General features: G+C 37.2%; 1 protein-coding gene across 1 annotated transcript; it reads left to right on the top strand.

Annotated features, from left to right (window-relative positions):
• The first annotated feature begins 13746 nt into the window (after positions 1-13746).
• LOC122061215 (F-box protein At5g52880) lies at positions 13747-20148 on the top strand. The gene is made up of 6 exons (XM_042624422.1): positions 13747-14214; positions 16447-16601; positions 17221-17308; positions 18075-18283; positions 19231-19376; positions 19757-20148. The coding sequence occupies exons 1-6, from the start codon at positions 14030-14032 to the stop codon at positions 19883-19885; spliced, it is 912 nt and encodes a 303-aa protein (XP_042480356.1). The 5' UTR covers positions 13747-14029; the 3' UTR covers positions 19886-20148.
• The last annotated feature ends 4001 nt before the right edge of the window (positions 20149-24149 follow it).

Below are 24149 nucleotides of genomic sequence, written 5' to 3'. Positions count from 1 at the left end.
TGATTCCTCCTTTTTTTTTTTTTTTTTTTTTTTTGGGAATATTTAGCTGGGAAACCATCAAAGGTCGGTTAAGTTCACTGAAGGCTCCCACAGGACCCTTAATATGAGAGAAGAATCCACCTTGAAAGCTCCATTAAAGCTTCTACTGCATATTTTTTTTTTCTTTTTTTGATTAATCAAAGCTTCTATTGCATGAATTTTCTTCTGCAACTATTACTCTTCTATGGGCATTTACTGTGAAAGTGAGGTTGTTGGCTCCATATTAAGATAGAAGCTTCTATTAAGCTTTGGAGATACACCTGAGCTCCCTGAATCATTCCCGAGAAGCCAATTACCTCTGAATCTGACCCACAGTTCTTAAGGAAATAGTGACACACCCGGAGCTTTAGTGTTGCAAATAGACAGAGTGAGGATCTCATTGCAACGGTAAATTTGCTCCATTATGATTGATGAGGTTGAGGTTGAGTTTAGGATCCATGTCACGGCCATGTAGATACTGTCAGCTTTGGGCGTCTTGGTCAGAAGCCCATATGCTGATTGGTACCTGCATGGTTTTGAAAAGAGTATTACATGAAAAGGGTTGGCCATTACTTATGAGTCACGAGTTCCCCCATTCAACACTGACCTTATATAGGAATGCATGCAAATACACAAAGACCATACGTAATTGATTTGAGTCTTAAATTTGATGATTAATGTCTATGTAGAGTCCAGACTTAAATTTGACAATTAGCCTATCCAGTCTATCCAATTTATATTCAATGTTCAAAATCATCACATCATTTTTCCATGTAATTGAATGCAATGAGGCATTAAGAGCCACAGTTTTTCCAATAATAATAAAGGAAAGAGCTGGGCAGGTTAGCATTGTGCGCAACATTGCGTTTGTCTCTCTCCTCCCCCTTGGAAAAGCCCTTCAACCTCTTCCATCCCAACCCCTCCATTGGTGGAGCCGGGGAACCACTGGCTCCTCCTGTCTCCAATCTCCTCCTCAATAATAATAATAATAATAATAATAATAATAATAATAATAATATGTGCAATACCGTACTTAGAACTAATTCGTGCTGAATTAAAATAAACAAGAACAAAAGAAAAGAACTTCAATAGAAGGATATGGAATTGCAGAAATTTTAAAAATAAAAGCTGTTTAACTGAATTTATTTCTTGGAATCAAGAGGCACGACTGTAGGCTTTGATCCAAGGATAGAACAAGAAGCTGCTGTTTTGCAGATGCAGAAAGCTAATAATGCAATCAAAAGTAATATATTTGAAAATAAAGTTTACAATATTTGGAGATTTTGATCTAGAGTTCTTAAGTCTCTGGGTATGCTTGGGTTAGAGGGTTTGAGAAGAAGAAGGTTGGGTTGGCTTTGAGCTGTGGGTGGCTAACCTTTGGAGGACGATCAAAGATTGCTGAAGACCGATGGAACACTTGGAGATCCGATGGAATTCTTGGAGATCTTGGAAGAACTTGTGCAGATGAGGGATTCTTCTGCAGAGATTCTCTCTCCTGGTTTGGTGAGTCTAATTTTTCAAGTGGTTTTTGGAATGGGGTAATGCTCCTTTTATAATGTAAGGAAGCTCATTTGAATTACATGTGAATATTCGGTGCATTTGAGTTTGGTACAATACATAATTTGAAATAGTGCCTAATTTCATTTGGCACTGTACACTTAAATTTGGGACACTATTTGGTCACTGCTGGCGCCGAAAGTTGGAGTTGCTGTCGACAAATGATTTTGAATCTTTGATGGAGTTGTTATCGACAATTGATTTGGAATCTTCAATGATCTTACCACGGCATTCCACGTGTCAGGGACACTGTTCTCCGTATTAATTTGATCAAGAGGTTTGTATCCTATTTGTTTGAGCCAGATTTTGGCCGGACTGTCCTTTAACCTGGGACAGTAGCAGTACCTCCTTTCCTTAATAGGTTGTCCGAGGTTATTTGACTAGGTGTATTTTACGACTACACCAGTCGGCTAGTTTTAACCGTCCTAGCAGACGTTGGGGACCAAATCATGGTTTGGTTGAAGAAGATTTTGATTTTGTAGCCTGGCGAGATCGTCGGGAGGTAACTTCTTTGAATTTGCTTGAAGAAGATGCCTTGGAGCTGGCAAGCTCAAAGTCAGGGTCATCTTCATATGGATCTTGGCCATAGCATTGTTCATGGGCAGGCATAGATCCTTTGAGGGAATTGATGTTGTAAGCACCGTCACTAGAGCCTTCTTTGTCTGAATCGGAACCGAGTTCAGCCAATCGAGCAAGGAGGGCTTCTTTCTCACTTTTGATGTTGGATTTTGATGTACTTTGAATTGTTGGAACTGGTTTGAGGCCTGTGAGGCTTTTGATGAGGGACGTTCTTTCACATTTGGAGACGTCGCAGTTATCCCACCATTTGACATTGAAGGTCTGACAAAGGACTAGGGCAATCCAATCAGGTGACTGGTAATCATAAATTTGATACTCCCATAAAAGTATCCATGCCAATCGGTAGTGGAGAAAGAACCGGAGTAAGTCAGGTTGGTGCGGTTGGAGGGTTGTATTTTGATAAAATATTTGGAAAGAATCTTGTATTTGTGGTGGTAGGATCTCAATCATAGGACCATATTGATCCCACCATTTGGGGAACCAGAGGGGACTTTGGTTGTTGAATCTGTACTCAAAACAGAAGAACCAAGAGTGACGGTTAATTCTGTTTTGAAAGCAGAAAGCTTTGAACCAGACGTCCTGGTAATCGAAATATGTAAAAGTTTGTGGGCTAAAGGTATTTGAAAAGCTTCTTGTATTAAGGGGATGACTGCCCCAATCTTGGAGTGTGAGAATTTTGCATATAGTTACAGTTGTATGTGTAACCAAAGTTTGATCATTTCTGCCATAGTTGAGTTTGAACCTGGACAGAGTCAATTTCTACGAGGATATACTCGTAGTATTCTTGGGTTTTTACAGAAGAGGTGGAATGATGATGCCATCCTTTGTAGAAAATTTGTTGTGCCATTCTGATAGGTGAGTCAGAAAATTTGAATAGGGGTTCTTCAATGGTGAAGAGGTCTTCTTTGCATGGTTTTTCATAGTATTGGCTTTTGAGTTTAGAACCTTGGGCTGTTTGCAGAGGTTTGGCTTGAGTAGTTTGTAGGCTAGAGTTTGCCTTGTTTGTGGTTTGAAGGGGACCAACAGCTGAGGAAATGACCACAGTATGGGAATAGGGTTTATTTGCAGAGGCGAACTAGGATCGGCTTCTAGTAACTATTTGGTTAGATGGTGCTGCAGAGGCTGCGGAGGCACCATAGCTGGATTTGGTTTTGACAATGGAATTTGAGGATGTTTACTCCTTAGGGGGAGCCATCCTGATAAGGATGATTTGAAGAGTCTGGCCCTGTAGGAATTCACGGGTAAGGAAGTCAGGGATATAATTGGATTCTCCTTTAATATACTCTATTTGAAATTCAAAAATTGATAATAAAGCTTGCCATTTGGCAAATATTTGTTTTGATGCAAGGTTTGAAACATCATTTTGTAAAACATATTTGGTCACAATACAATCAACACGAACTAAGAATGGTTTATTTAATAACATATTTTGAAATTTTTGTATGCAAAGAACAATCGATAAAATTTCTTTTTTGATGGTACTGTAATTCTTCTGGGCAGAATTCCAGGTACCAGAAGTAAATTGGACTAATTGTTCTTTATTATCATTTGGAAGTTTTAGTTTGAGAATCCCTCCATACCCAATATCTGAGGTGTCAGTTTCGACTATCTTAAAAGCCTCAGGGTTAGGGATGAACAAGCAGGGGATTTCTTTGACTAATTTTTTAATAGTTTGTACGGCTGAAGTTTGGACCGTAGACCAAGGTGTTGGTTTCTTTTTTAGCCGAAGATATAAGGGTTCGGCTATTTTACTAATTTGAGGAAGGAAATCTCGGACGTAATTTAGACTTCCTAAAAATTTTTGTAATTGAGTTTTATTAAGGATTTGATCAGGGAATTTTTCACCAAAGTTCATGGGTCGATCGATGGGGTAAGAGTACCCTTTTCGATCAGATGTCCAAGGAATCTGACTTTGGTAAGAAAAAATTCCATTTTCCTTTTGGAAAGGACTAAGCCATTTGATTTAATAATGTGATAAAATATCCTTAAATGTTTGAAGTGCTGCTCAATTAAATTTGAAAAGACAAGGACATCATCAATATAGACAATAGTAAATTGTCCATGATTGTTGAAGATGTCATTCATTATCTTCTGAAATTCACTAGGAGCATTTTCAAGCCCAAATGGCATGACATTCCATTCATATATGCCAAAGGGGGTAGTGAAGGCAGTCTTGTATTTGTCCTTTTCATGAATCTGGATCTGCCAAAATCCAGATTTCATATCAAATTTTGAAAAGACTTTTGCTTGATAAATTCTTTGTAAGAGATCTTTTTGGTTTGGTATTGGGTACCTAACCCATTGGAGGGCATCGTTTAAGGGCTTGTAATTAACGACTAGCCTAGGGGTTCCCCGCTCAATTTTGGCAGCCTTGTTGACATAAAAAGTTGTACAACTCCAAGGAGAAGTACTCGGCCTAATGAGCTTTTTGGCCAAGAAGTCATTAATTTCTTCCTTGCATGTTTCAATAAGAGTTTGGTTCATTTGGGCTGGTCGAGCTTTTGTTGGAATTTGAAGATCTGAAAATCTTGAAGCATATGGAAGGGATACCATATGCTGCTTACGATGCCAGAAAGCATCAGGAACTTCAGAACAAAGATTGGTCTCAAATTTGGTCTTAATCTGATTAATTTGATGAATGGTTTTGGGATTTTTAAGTTGGTCAGAAATCCGTTGGTGAAGGAGTTCTGTTTTAAGAAAATTAATTTGTTTGATTTTATTGAGACTTTGGTTTGTAGAATTTTGAGCTTGTAAAAAAGGGAATGTGATTTTTTGACCTTGGAATTTTGTTGAGATACCATCTTGGGTAATTTTAAAAGGTTTAATTTTTTCTAAGAATGGTTGTCCAAGGATTATGGTTTGGTCAAGGTCTTTTGCAAGAATGAAAGTTTGGGGTAGGCAGAGCCCTCGGTTGTAGACATGGGTATTTAAAAGTTTATATTGGATATTCAACTCAGATCCATTTGCCGTGTTAAGCCGTTGGGTAGTTCGTTCATAGAACTGGGTTGGAATGGATCCTTTTATTGATACAGTTGACATTGGCGCCTGAATCAACTAAGGCAATAGCAGAGAATTTGAATGAGGCGTTAATTACTAAGGTTATGTGAATATACCAATTTTGGAAGGTGATGGTAGCCACAAAACCAGGGATAATAGGGTTTGGTTCAGCAGGTTCTTGATTTACAAAAGGATTTGTTAATGATTCATTATTTGATGTTGAAGCTTGTTGGTTTTGTTGCCGATTTAAGAAGGCTAATTGTTGTTTGATATATTTTATCTCATATTGCAAAATTGCAGTGTTGGTTTCAAGAGATTTGATTTGACCAGAATGGTCAGGAATAATAGGTTTTGATATTCTGTCGAATTTTTGCATAATTTGGTGGAGATTGTAAGGTTGAGGAGAATTTTGGGTAGAAACATTGTTTCTGAGATGTTCGAGGTAGGCCTTTTTTTGTTCTGGGTCTGCCAAGTTATCGATATAATTAAAAATATTTGAGTTAAGTGATGCACGGAGCATCCGAACGGATTTGGGAACACAATCTTCACAGTTGAGACCAATAATACAAGAATCACAAGCACAGGCTTGGAAATTCTTATTATTGGATGAACTAGAAGAAGTATGTTCAGTGGCTTGAATTTGGTTGAGTTTATAATTTTCATCGTCAGAAGAAGATGAAGAGGTTTCTTGAAATAAGGCCAGAATTTGGGTTTTGTCTTGCTCAGATATTTGTAGGGAATTAATTTTGTTTGAGACTCTACAAAATTTGGCGATATGGTCGGGTTTGCCACATCTGAAACATCCTTGAGAGGATTTGTCAGCTTTTGAATCTTTAAAATTTTTAGGTGCCTTGAAAGGCTTTCTGTATTTGTTATACTTTGGTTTTGGAGGAGTTTTATGATAAAACTCAGGGGTTGTGAAAGGCCTATGAGACACATATTTCTTGGATTTGTGTAAATTTTTATAAAATTTGCGAGAAGACTTGTATCTATGTTTTGTTGGGGGTTTAAGGGGAGGAAAACCAAATTGTTCACAGAATCCTCCTAATTCTCGTTTGTAAAATTTGTTTTCCTTATGGATTTGTTTCTTTAATCTAATATCAGTACAAAGGGCAAGGCTCTCTTCATGGATTAGACTAATGATTTGGCCATAGGACATTTGATCATAGGGGATGATCCCATCATTTTCTTTCCTAAGGCGTTTGATTTTTTCAGAAAATAAAGTTGGTAATCCTGTAAGGAAATTTTCTTTCCACCAGGGAAGGTTTGCGTCAGGTATGGTTAAGACTTTGGTTAAGAAAGTATCTTTGTACCATTTAAAATCATGTAATTTCTTACATCGAAGATTTGACAATTGTTCGGCTGTTCTATCTTTGAGACGAGAAGGATTTCCTAAAAAGTAATTAGTAATGCTAAAAATAAGGGTATTTACAGCATCCTCAATAGGAATACCTTCATCATCAAGAAGGGGGGTTCCTTCGGGCGTTATTTGGACAGCCATTAAAATTTCAGTTTTTTGGACATCGCTCAGGACATAGTCCCACCAACCTTTGAGTTGGCCAGTAAAGCCAGAAACAAGTAAAGTTGCCACAGCACTATCAGGTGTATTTTTGATACGATGTGCGTTGCTAACCATGGTCATTTCTTGAAGTTTGTTCATAAGATTATGTTCAGATAGACTATCTATGTTCCACTCATAGATGATACCACTTTGGTATGAAGCCTGAGGAGCAGTTCCTCTAGCTTCAATTTGGAGGTCAGGGAAGACCGGGTGTTGATTTGAACTTTGACCAATTTGATTTATTTTTGGGAATTTGTCTTCTTCAAAACTTGATGAAGAATCTGAAGAACATCCTATAATGGTGCGAACACCTCTATTATTTGATTCATCCGAAGGTTCATTTGAAGGTTGATTTTGGACTGGTGTTTGTGGATCATTTGTTTCTAAATGCGCTTTAGCAACATTTAGAATGGTAAGACGTTGATTAATTTGGTCTAGGACGAAGAATTTGTTAAGAGCGAGTTGTTGTTTTTGGAGAATATTATAAGGTTTGAATAAAGGAAGAGAAGTTGGGACCGGAGCTGGTGTCATAGACGAAGAAGCTATCGGTTTAGGTTGGACTAGGTTCTCAACTCTGGATAGTTGATTACCTATAGTTTGGAGCTTAAGTTTGTGAAGTTTAATTGTTCAGTTTGTCTTCTGTTTGGGTCATCTTTATCAGCAACTTTGAATGGAGAAGTAGTTATTTCATTATTTTTGTAATTATGTTTGATACTTTCCACCGGAGGATGGATAGCAGTGGTAGTTGGACCTCCACATAGGGTTCAAGATTTGTGAGAAGTTGTTTGAGTACATACTTGATTATGCCAGGGATAGTGGATATTATTATCCTGGGCATAAATATCAAAATATGTAAAAAAGAAGACATTTGTTTTGAGATTTGTCATAAAATTATACCAGTTTGTTCGGATTTGTGCTTGTTGTTCAAGATTGAAAGTTCCTAAGAACCAATCACATTTTTGTGTTTTTGGGTGACTCAAAATCATTTATGAGTAGAGGTTTATCAATTTGGTAATATATGGTTGTTTGAATCATGTATACTCCGGGATTCTTTGGATCATGGTGAGGTGGAGCAGCAACCTCATATTGTGTGGGAGATTGTTGATCAGGAACCTCAGATGAGGTAGACTCAGGGAAGGTAGTTTCGTAAGTTCCCTGGGCAATATTTTGATTGGTTTGTATTCCAACAAGGTTAGGGATAGGTGGAGTAGTTCTAGTTTGGGAGAACCATTTGCTTATGTCAGAAGAAGTCGATGCATCTGAGCATGATCTTCTGGAGCTATTTTGGTAGATAAGAGGGGTTATTTGTCGGTTAAACCGGATAGAAACTAGTCCGTCAGAGTCTTGAGATGTAGAACGGATACTAGTGTTTGAAACTTGAGGGGGAATTGCAGTCGTTTGCAGCTGTCATTCCTCAGGGAAAGCAATATCTTCCCAACGACAAAGTGTTGGATAAACAATTTGACTATGAATACAATCAGTTTCAAGGTAAAGGGTTTGTCCCTTAGGAGAAGTCCTTCGGGCACGTGGTTGGACAGATTTCATAGCTTTGTATTTTATACGATGGATGATGGAGATTGGAATGGTTCTATGCATTAATTTGTAACTGTGGGTTTTGAGATTAAGTTTGAGTGAATGTAAAATATTTGGGTCCTCAAGGGCTATGGACATATTTGGGTAAACATTGAAATGTACAGGTCCATAACAAAAACTAGTTTCAATGGCTCCCAGAGGGGAATCATTGAACTCAATAAATCTTTGGTCACGAAGGGCTAACAACATGGAAGTGTTGAGTCCTTCTCGATGAAGGGGTTTGATGGCCACTTGGACTAAACCAATGTGGACATAATTAAATTTGTGATCTTTGTATAATTCTTGTAAGGTGTTTGGATCAAAAAGTTGGATTTCTTGTGTTTGAGGAGTAAAATTAATCGTTTGTTCTATGGTTTTGACTGTTTCGAGGCCGAACCAGTCTCGATCATAGATATCATTTCTTGATATTTTTGGCATATTCCAGCTTTGAAGTTGTCAGTCTATTTTTGTGGTTTGTTCATCATAATTGAGCACATTAGAACTTGTGCTCACCTCACTTGCCGATCTCATCGACATGGAGCGGGGTAAACGATTCATAATTTGAGATATCTTAATCTAGGGTAGCCACCTAGATCTAAGTTTTAAGATGGTATTTCCAACATAACTTGGCCACAAACGTGGTCTTACACTCTTTTGCCACTCCTCCCAATAGTCCAAAGGCATATACCGTGTCAAAAAACTTAAGTAAAATGATTACTTAAAAGAAAATAAATCTGCAAGTAATAATAATAATAATAATAATAATAATATTATTATTATTATTATTATTATTATTATTATTATTATTATTATTATTATTATTATTATTATTATTATTATTATTATTATTGTTTGGGTCCTCTGCTGATAAGAGATTCAAGAGTTGGAGACCTACCACATACCTTTATTATTATTATTATTATTATTATTGGGAAGAGGGTTCTCTAAGCCCATGGTAGGAGAACCCACCAATTAGGGGCAGTTTCGTTTCATCAATAAGGGGCTAGGAGGAGAGAGAATACTAGGGGCCCGTTTGATAACGTTTCTGTTGTTTCTGTTTCAAGAAACGGCAGAAACATAAATTTTCGTTTCTAGAAACAGAAACGGAATTGAAGGTGTTTGATAAGTCATGTTTTTAGAAGTCGATAGTAACCAATGAAAAAATAGCCACAAGTCGTTTCCAGAAACGGCGAAACAAGTTGAATTTGTTTCGCCTGGGCCGTTTCTTGAACCATAAATAAGTAAAAATTTCTATTTCTATTTCTGAAAATAAGTGAAACGAAACAGTTTTATCAAACGTTTTTTACTCTGTTTCTGCTGTTTCTGGAAACAGAAACGGCAGAAACGGCAGAAACGCGTTTCTTGAAACGTTATCAAACGGGACCTAGGTCAAAAGATAAGTTTTGGCAGAACATCCAATGGGAAAAGGTTCTCATATTTTTGTCTTTGTTTTTTCTTGACACTTTCTCTCCTCTTGGTAACATAGAATGATAGAAATGATGTTACCTTGTATCGCGTGGCTGTTTTTTCTTCTTGGGTAAAATCTTGTGGATCTTCCTCCTTACTCCATTTGTCATAAAAAAAAAAAGACAATTTGTCCAGATTACGAGATAAAAAAAATAATAAATACAAAACAAGTAAATTTACAAGACATGTAGGATAGTATTTTCTTATCCTTAAATTATAATTAATTTTTTTATCTCGTAAATCTAGACAATTGAAAAAAGAGCTGCACACCGTTTGCTGTAGATTCCTCCATATAAATGGCCCCCACCACATTTTCTCTCATCTAAAATCCCCCTATAAGGTTTTACATTTCTCTTACAACCAAACGAAGCCTCGCAAGACCTTATTTCTGTTGTGAGTTCAGATCCTCTGCACATACGTTCAAGTGAACGAACACTTCATGTGTCACTATGAGTCAAGGTTTTAAAACTCAATCTTGCCAACCATCTCACTAAAAAAAAAAAAAAAAAAAAAAAAAAAACAAGATCTCGTCGAAACCTTGTATTTTTTAGGTGGTCGATTCATTAGTAGATCTTGGTGGGCAAATGGCCTTTGTAGNGGGGGTGTGTGGGGGTGGAATATTTAGCTGGGAAACCATCAAAGGTCGGTTAAGTTCACTGAAGGCTCCCACAGGACCCTTAATATGAGCGAAGAATCCACCTTGAAAGCTCCATTAAAGCTTCTATTGCATATTTTTTTTTTCTTTTTTTGATTAATCAAAGCTTCTATTGCATTAATTTTCTTCTGCAACTATTACTCTTCTATGGGCATTTACTGTGAAAGTGAGGTTGTTGGCTCCATATTAAGATAAAAGCTTCTATTAAGCTTTGGAGATACACCTGAGCTCCCTGAATCATTCCCGAGAAGCCAATTACCTCTGAATCTGACCCACAGTTCTTAAGGAAATAGTGACACACCCGGAGCTTTAGTGTTGCAAATAGACAGAAGGAGGATCTCGTTGCAACGGTAAATTTGCTCCATTATGACTGATGAGGTTGAGGTTGAGTTTAGGATCCATGTCACGGCCATGAAGATACTGTCAGCTTTGGGCGTCTTGGTCAGAAGCCCATATGCTGATTGGTACCTGCATGGTTTTGAAAACAGTCTTACATGAAAAGGGTTGGCCATTACTTATGAGTCACGAGTTCCCCCTTTCAACAATGACCTTGTATAGGAATGCATGCAAATACACAAAGACCATACGTAATTGATTTGAGTCTTAAATTTGATGATTAATGTCTATCTAGAGTCCAGACTTAAATTTGACAATTAACCTATCCAGTCTATCCAATTTATATTCAATGTTCAAAATCATCACATCATTTTTCCATGTAATTGAATGCAGTGAGGCATTAAGAGCCACAAAGTCTTTCCAATAATAATAAAGGAAAGGGCTGGGCAGGTTAGCATTGTGCGCAGCATTGCGTTTGTCTCTCTCCTCCCCCTTGGAAAAGCCCTTCAACCTCTTCCATCCCAGCCCCTCCATTGGTGGAGCCGGGGAACCACTAGCTCCTCCTGTCTCCAATCTCCTCCTCTATAATAATAATAATAATAATAATAATTATTATTATTATTATTATTATTGTTTGGGTCCTCTTAATAATAATCATTATTATAATTATAATTAATAATAATAATAATAATAATTATTATTATTATTATTATTATTGTTTGGGTCCTCTGCTGATGAGAGATTCAAGAGTTGGAGACCTACCACTAAGGGTGATACCTTTTTTTATTATTATTATTATTATTATTATTGGGGAGAGGGTTCTCTAAGCCTATGGTATGGAGAACCCACCAATTAGGGGCAGTTTCTTTTCATCAATAAGGGGCTAGGAGGAGAGAGATTACTAGGTCAAAAAATAAGTTTTTGGCGAAACATCCAATGGGAAAAGGTTCTCATATTTCTGTCTTTGTTTTTTTCTGACACTCTCTCTCCTCTAGGTAACATAGAAATGATGTTACCTTGTATCGTGTTGCTGTTTTTTCTTCTTGGGTAAAATCTTGTGGATCTTCCTTCTTACTCCATTTGTCATAAAAAAACAGACAATTTGTCTAGACTACGAGATAAAAATAATAATAAATACAAAACAAGTAAATTTACAAGACATGTAGGATAGTATTTTCTTATCCTTAAATTATAATTAATTTTTTTATCTCGTAAATCTAGACAATTGAAAAAAGAGCTGCACACCGTTTGCTGTAGATTCCTCTATACACCCTCCATATAAATGGCCCCCACCACATTTTCTCTCCTCTAAAATCCCCCTATAAGGTTTTACATTTCTCTTACAACCAAACGAAGCCTCGCAAGACCTTATTTCTGTGTGAGTTCAGATTCTCTGCACATACGTTCAAGTGAACGAACACTTCATGTGTCACTATGAGTCAAGGTTTTAAAACTCGATCTCGCCAGCTATCTCGCTATAAAAAAAAAAAACGAGATCTCACCGAAACCTTGTATTTTTCGGGTGGTCGATTCATTAGTAGATCTCGGTGGGTATATGGCCTTTGTAGGCCCTGAAACTGTGTATTTATCCTATTTAACCATTCTAAACACAATGAAAACATCAGATTTGCAAAAAAAAAACTCAAAATGGTACTTTGACAATGTACCCTATGTAAGTATGTGGCGAGTTTTCGAACACTTCATCTAGTATGATAGATTCATCAATTCACCTTCCACAATCACCATTTTAACATAACTTAATCATTAGAATATATAAAAGCCATAATTTACAATTCCTATTGCTGATTGATGAATCACATACATCATGTAACAAGTAACAACTAACAATTAATTAATTTATTGGTTGAAAAAAAAAATGGCTACCATGAGGCTATAGATCAACCTTTGGTGACCAACATATAAAAAAATGAGTACCAAACATCTTACATAAATCATATTTTTTCAAATTTTTTTTCCAATAAAAACATTTATTGTAAAAAAAATAATAATAATAAAATAAAATAAAATAAAACAGAAATTTAATTTTTCTTCCATGAATGTATAAATCACCCTTAGTATCATGACATATAAAAAAATCAATGGTAAGAAACAAGATTTGATGACGTTATTTTAAAAAAAATGGGTTTTAAAAGAAGTTTTTACTTTAGAGTGTTCTTGAGGTGAAAAACCACCACCAATCTTGGATATCTTGGCTTCAATGCAACTTAGAGTGAAGATCCTAGCCAAAGAATAGATGTCCCAAAGTTTTTTTTGTTGATTTTTTCTAAAAAGTGAGAGCTAGAGGAAAAAAGAGATGAAACCAGAACATGGCCTTAATAGTATAGTTTGACCCAAAAATGGACCGAGATGAACCGAAATGGTTGGAGACGAGTTATTGGACCAGATCTTGGCGAGATCTCGAAATCTCGCCAGGTCGAATCAAAACATGGCCTTAATAGTATAGTTTGGCCCAAAAATGGATCGAGATGACCTGAAATGGTTGGAGACGAGTTATTGGACCAGATCTTGGCGAGATCTCGAAATCTCGCTCAAAATATTGTAGTTTTTCTACCTCACCTGTGTGAACAACTCGCCTTTTCAGAAAAAACAAGATCTCGCTGAGTTCTTGAACCATGCTGTGAGTTTAGATCCTATGCATGTAGTGAACATACATTTCATGTGCCATTGTGAGTTTAGATTCTACTTTCAAGTAAACATACCCTTCATGTGCCAACACTAGTCCCATTTGTTTCATTAAAAACCTTTTTCACCCTTTAAACAATAGGAAGTGGAACAAGTGTTCGCATCAAAGTGTATGTACATCAAGGGGGGATCTCAACTCTTCCGTTGATAACACAACGGGCCCATGGATCGAAATTCGGATCCACTGCACTTACGTTTATGTGAAGATCCAACAAATGTCCGTTCTGTTTTCAATTAAAAAACTCTTCAGCTTTATAATGATAGAAAGTGGTATAGATGTTTGATACTCACATGTATGGCTTGATGAACGTACATGCAGCGGATCCAATCATGCGGTGTGGCACAATCGACGGTCCGATCCGCAGCTCGACCTCTCGAATCACGATGATTCATGATCCTTGTGGGCCTGTGGAGTGGAGTTAGCCATAGGGCAATAAGGGAAGGCGGTGGAAGGTGGATTTCTGTGGCATTAGCTTACGTAGGTTCAACCAATCCTCAGAAGACATTCATCGAAGGATTACGTTAAACACCTTGATCATGGAGGTCTTCTGATCACTTTTGCCTTCTCGGTTTGATCTCTGAAAATGGCCGGAGCAATAGAGAGATACCAGAAATTGGGGCTTCGTGAATTGTTATCTCGAGTGTACGATTATCCTCAGGCATGTCACGAACTCAGCTTCATCTTGAGAGGAGCTTACAGTAAGGTCCCCAAAAATCTACAGGCCATTATCTTTCAGGACACCGTCGTTGCCTTCCGCTTTCTTCCTCAGTGAGTTTCTTCCCGTACCTACTTCTCCTCTCTCTCTCTCTATTACTTTCGAATTATGATCATATATGGTAGCGAATCTGGAAATTGGGTTGATCACCGGAAAGTTCGCATGCACAATTGACTCAACTTGATTAGGTGGCTTCCTACTATCTCTCTAATGTATTCCTTTTTCATTGGAATTATAGGAATTGAACTTTTTTGAACTTTCTGCAAAGAACAGAAGAAACATTGTTGAACTCGGTAGTGTTCTCTTTTTCTTTTCCCATCTTATCCCCACCCGAGAAACAAATTTTGGGGGTGGGAGGGATTTTCCAAATGCCCTTAGAAGGGCACAAGGCTATGAAGGAAGACTGACTTTTATGTTCTCTTCTAGCAAACATAGAAATGGAAGATTTTTCAATTAACCCAGGTGAAGACAACGATTCCAACAGCCCTCCATTAAAATCGCTCTCACTTTAAGAAGATTTTTTTTTTTTTTTTTTTTGGTGGGTTGGGGTGGGTGGGGTTAATTTGCCATCACTACATACGGGGAAGAAGTTTTCCCATGTTTCATTCCACTATTGCTTGCCAATCTGCCCACCAAGTTTTCCTCATAAGCATGTGTGACTTTGACATTGTTGAACCAGCTTCTGATAAGGTCCCTAATGTCGTCCACAAGTATCCGACTAGTCCAAGATGGTGAAATCAAACTATTTATAATATTGAGTTATTAGTGGTGATTGCTAACTCTCCTCCGAGAGTTCTGACCACAGTCTATCAACACTCTTAATGGGTAACATGAATTCGTCCCTTGCTGCCTTAGCTTTGCAGCATGCACAATGAACTGACCTAAATGGCTTTCTGCACTTGCTATTGTTCCTCCATGGCCTTCTCTCCAACTGCATCTTAATCTGTTCTCATCTGTTTGAGCTATTGATGCATCAAATTTTGCTTTGACAATACTTCCCCATCTGGAGGGTTGCCCAATTAATCAAAATTGAGTCCTTTGTCATTCATTTCCCAAGGAAGCATTAGCTTCTTTCATTTATCATATTGGGGCCTGGGGGTTTTATTTTATGTTTTTTTTCTCTTTCTTGGATAACTATAAAAAGATAGTGGCGCATGGTAATACAATCCCTCAAGAGGGACCACGGCTTGATGAACTACCTGAAAACACTCATAACCAATGCAAATCAAAGGAGTACCATCTCCAACGCAAAGTCTTGGCTGCACCACCCCTTGCCTTGCCAACTCATCAGTGATATGCACTTCTTGGCAGACGAATGGTTATATTCAGCTGAGGATCATGCTTTCAGTTTATGGAGAATCCTGAAGAGGCTTTTTAGGATGCTGCATTCTGAGATATCTTAAAGGGTTTCCCGGGAATTGTCTTGTCTATCAACATCATGGTCACACAAATACTGTGGGTTATTTTGATGTTGATTGGGCTGGTGTTGCAAATGATCGCCGGTCAACTACTAGATATTGCACCTTTGTAGGTGTTATAACCTTGTGACTTGGAGGCGTAATAAATAGACTATTGTTGCTCAGTCTAGTGCAGAGGCTGAGTATAGAGCCATGACACATATTATGGGAGAATTGATGTGGCTGAAATCTCACATTCAAAAATTGGGGTTTTCAGTTGCAAAACTCATGAAGATGTATTGTGATAATTAAGCTGCAATCTATATTGCCAGTGATCATTGAGGCGATTATCCTTTTGTGAGGAATGCAGTTATGGAAGGACTTATGCAAACCCCATTTGTCAACTCCAATGTTCAACTTTGGTGATTTGTTCACAAAGGTCTTGTTCCGGCCTGCTTTTATTTGTGATTATTCCAAGCTGTGGATGGTGTATATATATATATATATACCCCAGGTTGATGGGGAGTGTTAGAGCATGTAGTGTGAGGTGCTGGTCCATGGACATGTGTACCATGGGTTATCTCTTGTCTAATTAGCTTAGTTTTCTTTATTTATTATTTTCGTTATTGTTTCCTTTTGTTATTAGGACTTTGACTTAGTTAATTGTTTTTCTCATTGTAAACAAACTCCTATTCTTAGTAGGATTCCTGCTAAGGGTGTGTAATCAGAATAGTATATATATATTTGGCTGGTGCGATAGAAGGATTTAACTTCTATTGCCTCTAGCCTCCTTTTCTCTCTCTCTTCGCACTTCATCTTCTCCTTCTTTGGTTTGCTGGTTTACTAACCTCTGTATTATTAAAATTACGAATTGCTTGAACACTACAGAATGCAAACACGTCGTGGTATTTCAGCAGCTAATCTCCTCCTCCAAGCTGCAGAGGTGGCCCTGCCCAAGCAGAAGAGAGTGATGGCTGTTGCAGAGTTCAAGCATGCGGTAGTGGCACATAAGAGGCGTTGTAAAGCCCGGAAAGTTGAAGGAGGTAATAATTTACGTAATTCAAAAAAGTGAATGTGTGCAGATCAAGCCTCTTTTAAACTTGAGATTGGGTCCCTCAATTTACTTGGAATTGATGGAAACTCCTGTTGGGTGGGTCATACCAGTGATGGGGTACCTATTACTCATAAGTAAAAAATTTCTGGGCACTGGATTGTCTGTGAGCCCAATCAATTGCTTTCTTTGGGCTCGAAAATGAAAATATTCCCCGAGTCCATAAAAAATTTTATATATGCTTGCTGCTCAACATGATAGAGGTGTATCCCAACAGGGAGGTAACCGTTCAATGGGTTTATCATGGACAATCTTCTGTCTTAACTTGTGATCTAAGACCCTAGAACCGTGACTGCACTGTCCATTTTGTCATCCTCAGAGTTGGAGTCTACAGTTGATTAAATATGTTTGGCTGTTGGCCGTTAAGATAAGCATCAACTAAGCAGTCTCCTTAGCATATATCCTATAACTTACAAGATTCTGGGAGAAAAGCTCTTCTGGTATTCTTGATTAAGGAGATCCTATTATATAATACGAAAAAAGGGCCTATGATAGCAAATGCATTTAGTGTCTTGTGTTGACTCTTTTGTGCATAATTTTCATATTTTCAGGTTCATCCATGCTGCCTCAAGATCTGGTTGTACAAATCTTTAGTTTCCTAGATATGCGCTCATTAGTTGCTGCAGGTTTGGTTTGCTGGTAATCTTTCTTTCTTTTTGGCCACATTTGGAATCCATAATGTGTCTGCTGCCAGTTCGAGGCTTATGAGGCGTAATACCATTTCCATTATGGCCTGCCTGCTGATTCATCCATCTTGATTTTTAGTTGATGGGTCACTTGTTTGATATTCCAAATATATTCCAGCCAGAGGATGGTAACCTAGATATGAAATAGGAATTTAAAAAAATTATGTCAATGAGCAAAGTTCCACAGGGAGGGTGGTTAGATAAGATCATCGATGCACCTTATTGGTACAATTTTTGGTACATATCCTATGACTTTCCTGGATCAATTCTTTGGCAAACAATAAGCAGACTATTGTGAAAAGTGTGTCGGCATGCCACCTTTGCCAGCAAACATGGGGTGGTCTATGTTATAGAGAACCACACACCCACCTCAATGGTTAAGTTTCAGCCCCAATCAAGTTCAGGAGGTGTCTGAAGAAGTGAGTTCAGAATAACAAAAATGCCATTAGATTCCATTATAGTGAAATGGAATGCTGGTAACTTGAACTTTTCTTTTAACCACTTTCCATGCTTGTTTCAGCTTGGAATTTGACCAGTGAGATTGGTGTGGAATTCTCAATCACATGGATTCACCCATGTCCATCAATGTATCCATAAGGCAAGGAGGTGTAAAAAGTTTGGCATTTAGATTGCCCATAAACATTTTAGAATATTTTCAGACTTTCCTTCTGTTCTCATGTTATTCTTGATTTATTTATATCTTATTTTCTCTGAAAAAGGTCATGGAATTTAGCAGCAAATGATAATGAGCTGTGGCGGTCACAGTATGTTCTCTACTTTGGAAATTCTGAGAACTGTTCAGAACTTAAGGGGCAGCTTGGTGAACCAAGGCTGGAGAAGGTCAACAGAGTTCTACAACAGAAGGAAAAGGACATGGTTTCAATGTCCTTCCTTGACTGGAAGGAGGCTTTTAAGGGAGCATATATAGGTACGTTGATCAAGTCTCGTGAAATATTTATGATTTGATGGGATGTCTCATAAGCCATTGTGCACCACCACCTTCTCCATGTGATTCTTATTGTTGGGTTGGGGGCATGATGATCAAACAAGAACTTGCATCGATTCAATAATCTTAACCATTAATTCTATGGTGACATATGGAATGGTGTTTATCCACCAATTTTCTTAATGGGACATCAGAGCCAATTGATGCTCAGACTGCTGGGCCTGCCCCTTGAACCCATGTGTGTGGGTGTTTGTCTTTGAGAACAACATTTTGTTGTAGCAAGATATTATCATGATGATGAGAATTACTATTGAGTGATGGGTTGCATTATCTCAACTTGTTGTAGGAGAGGAATTTGCAGATGAGGTTATCTCTATGTTTAGTCTGGCCAAGATGGTAACAAAAGCAGAGATCTCTTAAGACATTGGGCTATGGGTCTTCTCTTACATTTGTGAATATGGTGAACAAAAGAAATTGGCATATAGTTTCTGTACTAGTAGTTGTTTACCATTCATATGATGCACAAACATTGGATGCTTTTGCTTCATATGGGGTATGCTGGTTCTTTTAACACCCCCAAAACAACCCATTCAATAATCATATCCTAAAATCTAATGGAATTGCATTGCTACTTCTCCCTGTCCTGCTGATCCTCAAAGAGGATTTGTGAAGTATTACTCAGTTTGATGGTCCGAATCAATTCAGGCTGGTTTTGGGCCCAAAGGACCGTAATGCCTAAATTGTGATTGCTGAGACTTCAGGACATGAATGATCATGTGACTTTTTGGGTTTTTTTATATTTTTGTAAGGGAAATGCTACCAACTTTTTGCCAGATTTTTGCATTTTCTTGCTTCCTTTCATCAATCCTGTGTTGCCCTAGCCTTTGTATTTGGTTTTGACATCATATTTGGATGATTGAAATTTTTAGGGAATTCATCTCGGATATCTACATCTAATAGGGGACACTGTTGGCATTGCAAATCAATTGTTTGGCTCAGTAATATGAGGTGTGCTAATGTACAAGATGGGTTACAACCTGAAAATCATAAAATCAAGCCATTATCGCTCCAACAGGTAAAGTCACTTTCTGTGGCATTGCGTAATCTTGCTTCTGTTAATCTGTTCTGAACAATTTATTCAGCAAAGCAAATCATGGTTACTTATTTTTAGGGAAAGTTCAAATAAAATTAGCTGGGATGGTCACAATCACAAAATCCCTCTGGTTAGATCCATTCAATGCTGTTCCTGACCTCTTGCCATGTATAATATCATTTACTGTTATGCCAATTGTCTAAAAAATAGTGAAGTATGGATTTAGGTACCCAAATCCTTGGCTCTGAGTTTACAGGACTCTGGGTTTTTCCTGCAAAGAAGTTTTCAATCCATTAGTTTCAAGATAGTTCTTCAAGATGACTATATAATGGAGGGGTTTTCATGCTCTATTTTGTTACCAGGTTGTTGAGTATCTAGTGGAAGACTCTTCATCAACTCTGTCTTATTTAGACAGCGACTCCGATTCAGATGAAGAATCAGCTTCCAGGCTGTGGGCGGTGCCGAAACACATCACTGGAAACCATAAGTAATAATTTCATGTAAGTATATCCATGGGTGCTTCTTTGGTTGTATACAATTGCAGACTTGGAGCACTGAAGAACCTGCCTTGGTAGAAACTGTTGCCCCTGTTGCCTCTGTTACAGTTGCTGGCATCATGATCATGTTGGCAAGAGAGGTTACTATAACGATTATAGGACCAACTGTACATATCATCAGTAAGAGAATATATTGCCCATGCTCTTGTATTTCAATTTGAAATTAGTATAGAATCAAACTTAATTTTATTGAGTAATGGCCTGTTGCTCTTCATCGTTATGTTAAATCTCTTGTATGATTGATGTTTAATGATTTTTTTTCTCATCACTATTCCTAGTGAATTATAACGTTTTATTATTTGTCACATGGCAGTAAATGGGTTAGTCCATGTGATAGGGACAGACAAGCATCTTATCGGTACAATTTCAATTTGTAATGAATAGAGGAACTATCTAAAATTACAAAAGATGCCATTTTATATTTTATATTCATCTGCATTTGATGGCATTTTGGTAATTTTACTGATACTTTGAATCGAGTTTGAGCAACTCTTCCTACTTATTGCGAACTAAAATTTGGCCATTGAGATATATGTGTGGTCCTATATCACATGGATTAATCCATGTACTATCAAATGGCTAATAATAAAGCGTTATACTTCACTAGGCATAGTGACGCCTAGACCCTGACTCATGAGTATTGATAGGTCACAAGAATTGTGACTTTAGCCATCTCATGTTTTACAGCCATACTGTACCATCTCTCGAGGAAGGGGTTTTTTTTTAATTTTTTATTATCTCTTGTAGTCTCGTTTCATTTAGTGAATAAAATAAAATAAGATAAAAAATCTTTTGGAGTTAGATCTACAAGACTTTTAAATAAATATTTTTAAGAAATCTTATGAAATGTTTGCTTTTTTTTTTTTTTTCAATTCCAATTTTTTAGGGATTCGGATAATTTTGACCCATCAGATCATAATCAATGAAGGCGAATCCTATATCCAAACCGAATCAACCCTATATGATTGATATGAGATCATAATGTTGAGCATGAAATGTAAAAAGCAGCCAACTAAGAAGAGGTACATCATGTTAGGTCATGAACTTGAGTTGAAGAGAAGAAAAAGATCAAAGCTCTTAATTTTGTGTTTATTTACTTAATTTCCCTTGAATAAAGAAAAGACTGAGAATTTTTTTTTCTATAATAGGTCTGTATTGGTCTTGGTAGGCCAATACCGATCCAATATCCATCCGGATAAGATCGGTGGTATCGGTTGATTTTGTCCTTACGTTTTATAAAAAAAAATATAATTTTTTATTATTTTATCCCTAAAACGACCTGGATAACTGATTCAAATTGGTCAGGGATTGGGAATTGATCTCAGCTGATACTGATTCGATACTGTGGATCCCAGACTGATACTTGAAACTATGGATCTTACTATGGGTGTGGGGAGGTGTGAACAAAGACTCCAAGAGTGGCAATGGGTAGGGGTGTCATTCGTGGCCCGACCCGACTAAACCGATTGGGACCGACCGTTTATAGATTGGCCCGACCAGGACCGTTTATAGATCGGCTCGACCCGGACAGTTTATAGATCGGCCCGACCCGGACCGTTTATTAAACGTGCCAGGCTTGAGCCCGGGCCGTTTATAAATGGTTGGTCTCGGTTTTTCTACTTGGACCGTCAGGCGCCCGATCGAGACCGATCGAATAACACCCGATCGAAACCGGTCTGGCCCGACCATTTAATGATTGTAGAATACCTATTTTACCCCCTAAATTAAAAAGTAAAAATTAAAAAGTAAAGCCATGTTCACATTTTAAATAATGGTTATATTTGGTATCAGTTATTGATTTATTGTCATTTTTTTGGGCTTGCATGAGTGGGCCGGAATATAAGAGCACATTTTAAAGAGGGCCCGTTTAAAAATCTGTTAAAACCCGTTTAACATTAAACATGTCCGTAGCCCGATTAAGGTAGTTAGATTATAGTCTGAGGTCGATCAACCGAATATAAAGCGTACCATGCCCTCAATAATTAAGCCCGATTAAGTAAATGGGCGGATACGGTGTAGTCTTTGAAAGTCTTCAAGCCCGATAAAGCCCGATCAAAATCGAACCGGTCCAACCGGTTGACACCCCTAGCAATGGGCTTTCTGACACCACAAGCTAAGTGCGCTAGCCACTTGTTCATAGAAGTGGGAAGTTGACCTCTCAGGAGCCTTTTTGTGGAATTGGGATAAAGTGGAATGTGCAATTACGCAAGATGCCCTTCCAATTGGAAATGACATTAAAGTACATAAGGATATTTAACGTCTTGTCAAGTGACCTGGATCACTTTAAAAATAATAATAGTAAATAAATAAATAAGTATGTGTATATGTACAAAGGGTGTGGTGCTCTACCATTTCCCATCTATCTCTTAAGGCCGTGGAGTTAAGTGAGATCCTTTGCACGTACATTCACTTGTATGCAAGGATTAAAGTATTGGTATCGATCGCCGTATCGGTTGACCAAAATTAAGATACGTATCGGAGGGTATCGTATCGTATCGGAGATACACTAAGATGCGCTAAAGATACGCATATAAATGGATATGAAACACCTTTCTAAACACTTTTGCATAAAATATTTGTTAAAAAAAGCTATTGATAACATGTATTATGCATAGACACTAAATTGAGGATATCGCACTAAGAATTTAAGGTTTGCAGTTGTCTCATAAATGTAAAATCCTTGTTCCCAACCTTGATTTCCACTTTAGTTAGAGAGAAATATGGCTGGCAGCAACTTTAGAAGAAAAACACTCAAAAAATAATGTTTTCTGAAAAAATACACATCTTGGCCATTATATGACTGTAGCGCACCGTATCGGTACATACCGATACTCACCGATATGTACTGATACTCATCGATACGTACCGAACGATACATACAAATACTCACCGATATTTACCGATATATACCAAAATGTATATTTCACCTCGATTTTATATTTTTCATAGAGTATTAGTACGTATCGATAGTGTATTGGTGCATATCGGTATGTACCGTAGGATATATATCGATACGAAAGGATTTTAAAAATTTAATGTATCGTATCGGTGTGTATCGTATCGATCGACTAAATTTAAGATACGTATCGGAGGGTATCGTATCGGTATCGGAGATACTTTAAACCATGCTTGTATGTATATATGTACAAAGGGTCTCAATCTGTATTGAAATTGATATCATACAAATAATTGGTACCAAATCATACCAAATTAATTTAGTACGATATAGATAATCTTGAAAAACACACCGTAGCGATACCATATTGAATATTGGTACTGAACATCAAACCAAATAAATTTGGTATGGAGTTGGTATGAGGTTTTTATATTGAATCACTATTCGGTATGGTATTGGTATGGGGTATATATGCCTTGTATTATATTGCATATCATATCAAATATTAATACCATACCATACAATACAAATTGACACCCTTAAATTGTCATCACTTGTATCTTTTGCTTTCATTTTACTACACTTATAAAGGATCTCAATTCATATAAGTATGGCTTGTAAGACTCTTGCTCCTCTCAATATTAAAAAAAAAAGATCTTGAAATATATGGATTTGAAGGCCAATTCCAATCCAATCTTATCCTATATGGATCCTGATTATGGGTTTTTAAACCTTGCCCTTTGGGCCGAGGTAGTAGTAAAGGTGTCGAAATCAAATTGAAACCGTTTAAATCAAAATAGATAAACTGTTTAATAAATGATTTAATTCTAATTTAAAAAATAAAATCATTTATTAAAATCTTCGATTGTATCGTATAAAAAACCATTAAATCAAATATATTGTGAACATAATATACTTGTTTAAAATCGAATCAAACTATTTAATAAATTGTTTATGAATCTATTATCTCAAGCTGGTAATAAATTGAGACTGATATGTAATAAATATGAAACAAAAACCATTTACAAACCAAGAAACTAAAATACTGTTTAATAAATGATTTTAATTTAACAAAATCGAACCATTTAATAAACGGTTTATTTTCACTTACTACATTTTAAATCGAACCGAATCAAATTATTTTAACCAAAATCTCACAGCTTAACACTCTTAAAACCCTTCACCCAAAAATATTTTTTGTTCACCAGGGGTCAGGGCCCACAGGCCCCACACCCCTTGATTGTCTGAAATGGCGGATATGCCCAGGTTTGCTGTTAGCAACCGGCAATAACAGAGGATGTG

The sequence above is a fragment of the Macadamia integrifolia genome, chromosome 14 (genome assembly GCF_013358625.1).
Source record: "Macadamia integrifolia cultivar HAES 741 chromosome 14, SCU_Mint_v3, whole genome shotgun sequence".
Classification (NCBI taxonomy): domain Eukaryota; kingdom Viridiplantae; phylum Streptophyta; class Magnoliopsida; order Proteales; family Proteaceae; genus Macadamia; species Macadamia integrifolia.
Note: the sequence above shows the minus strand (reverse complement) of the source record. Positions and strands in the feature narration are given on the sequence as shown.

Excerpts from the sequence above, each read along its gene's own strand:
- LOC122061215 (XM_042624422.1), top strand. The coding sequence starts at position 14,030 with ATGGCCGGAGCAATAGAGAGATACCAGAAATTGGGGCTTCGTGAATTG. Across the intron at positions 17,309-18,074 it reads GCTGCAGGTTTGGTTTGCTG|GTCATGGAATTTAGCAGCAA; the intron begins GTAATCTTTCTT and ends TCTCTGAAAAAG. Across the intron at positions 19,377-19,756 it reads AGCCATTATCGCTCCAACAG|GTTGTTGAGTATCTAGTGGA; the intron begins GTAAAGTCACTT and ends TTTTGTTACCAG.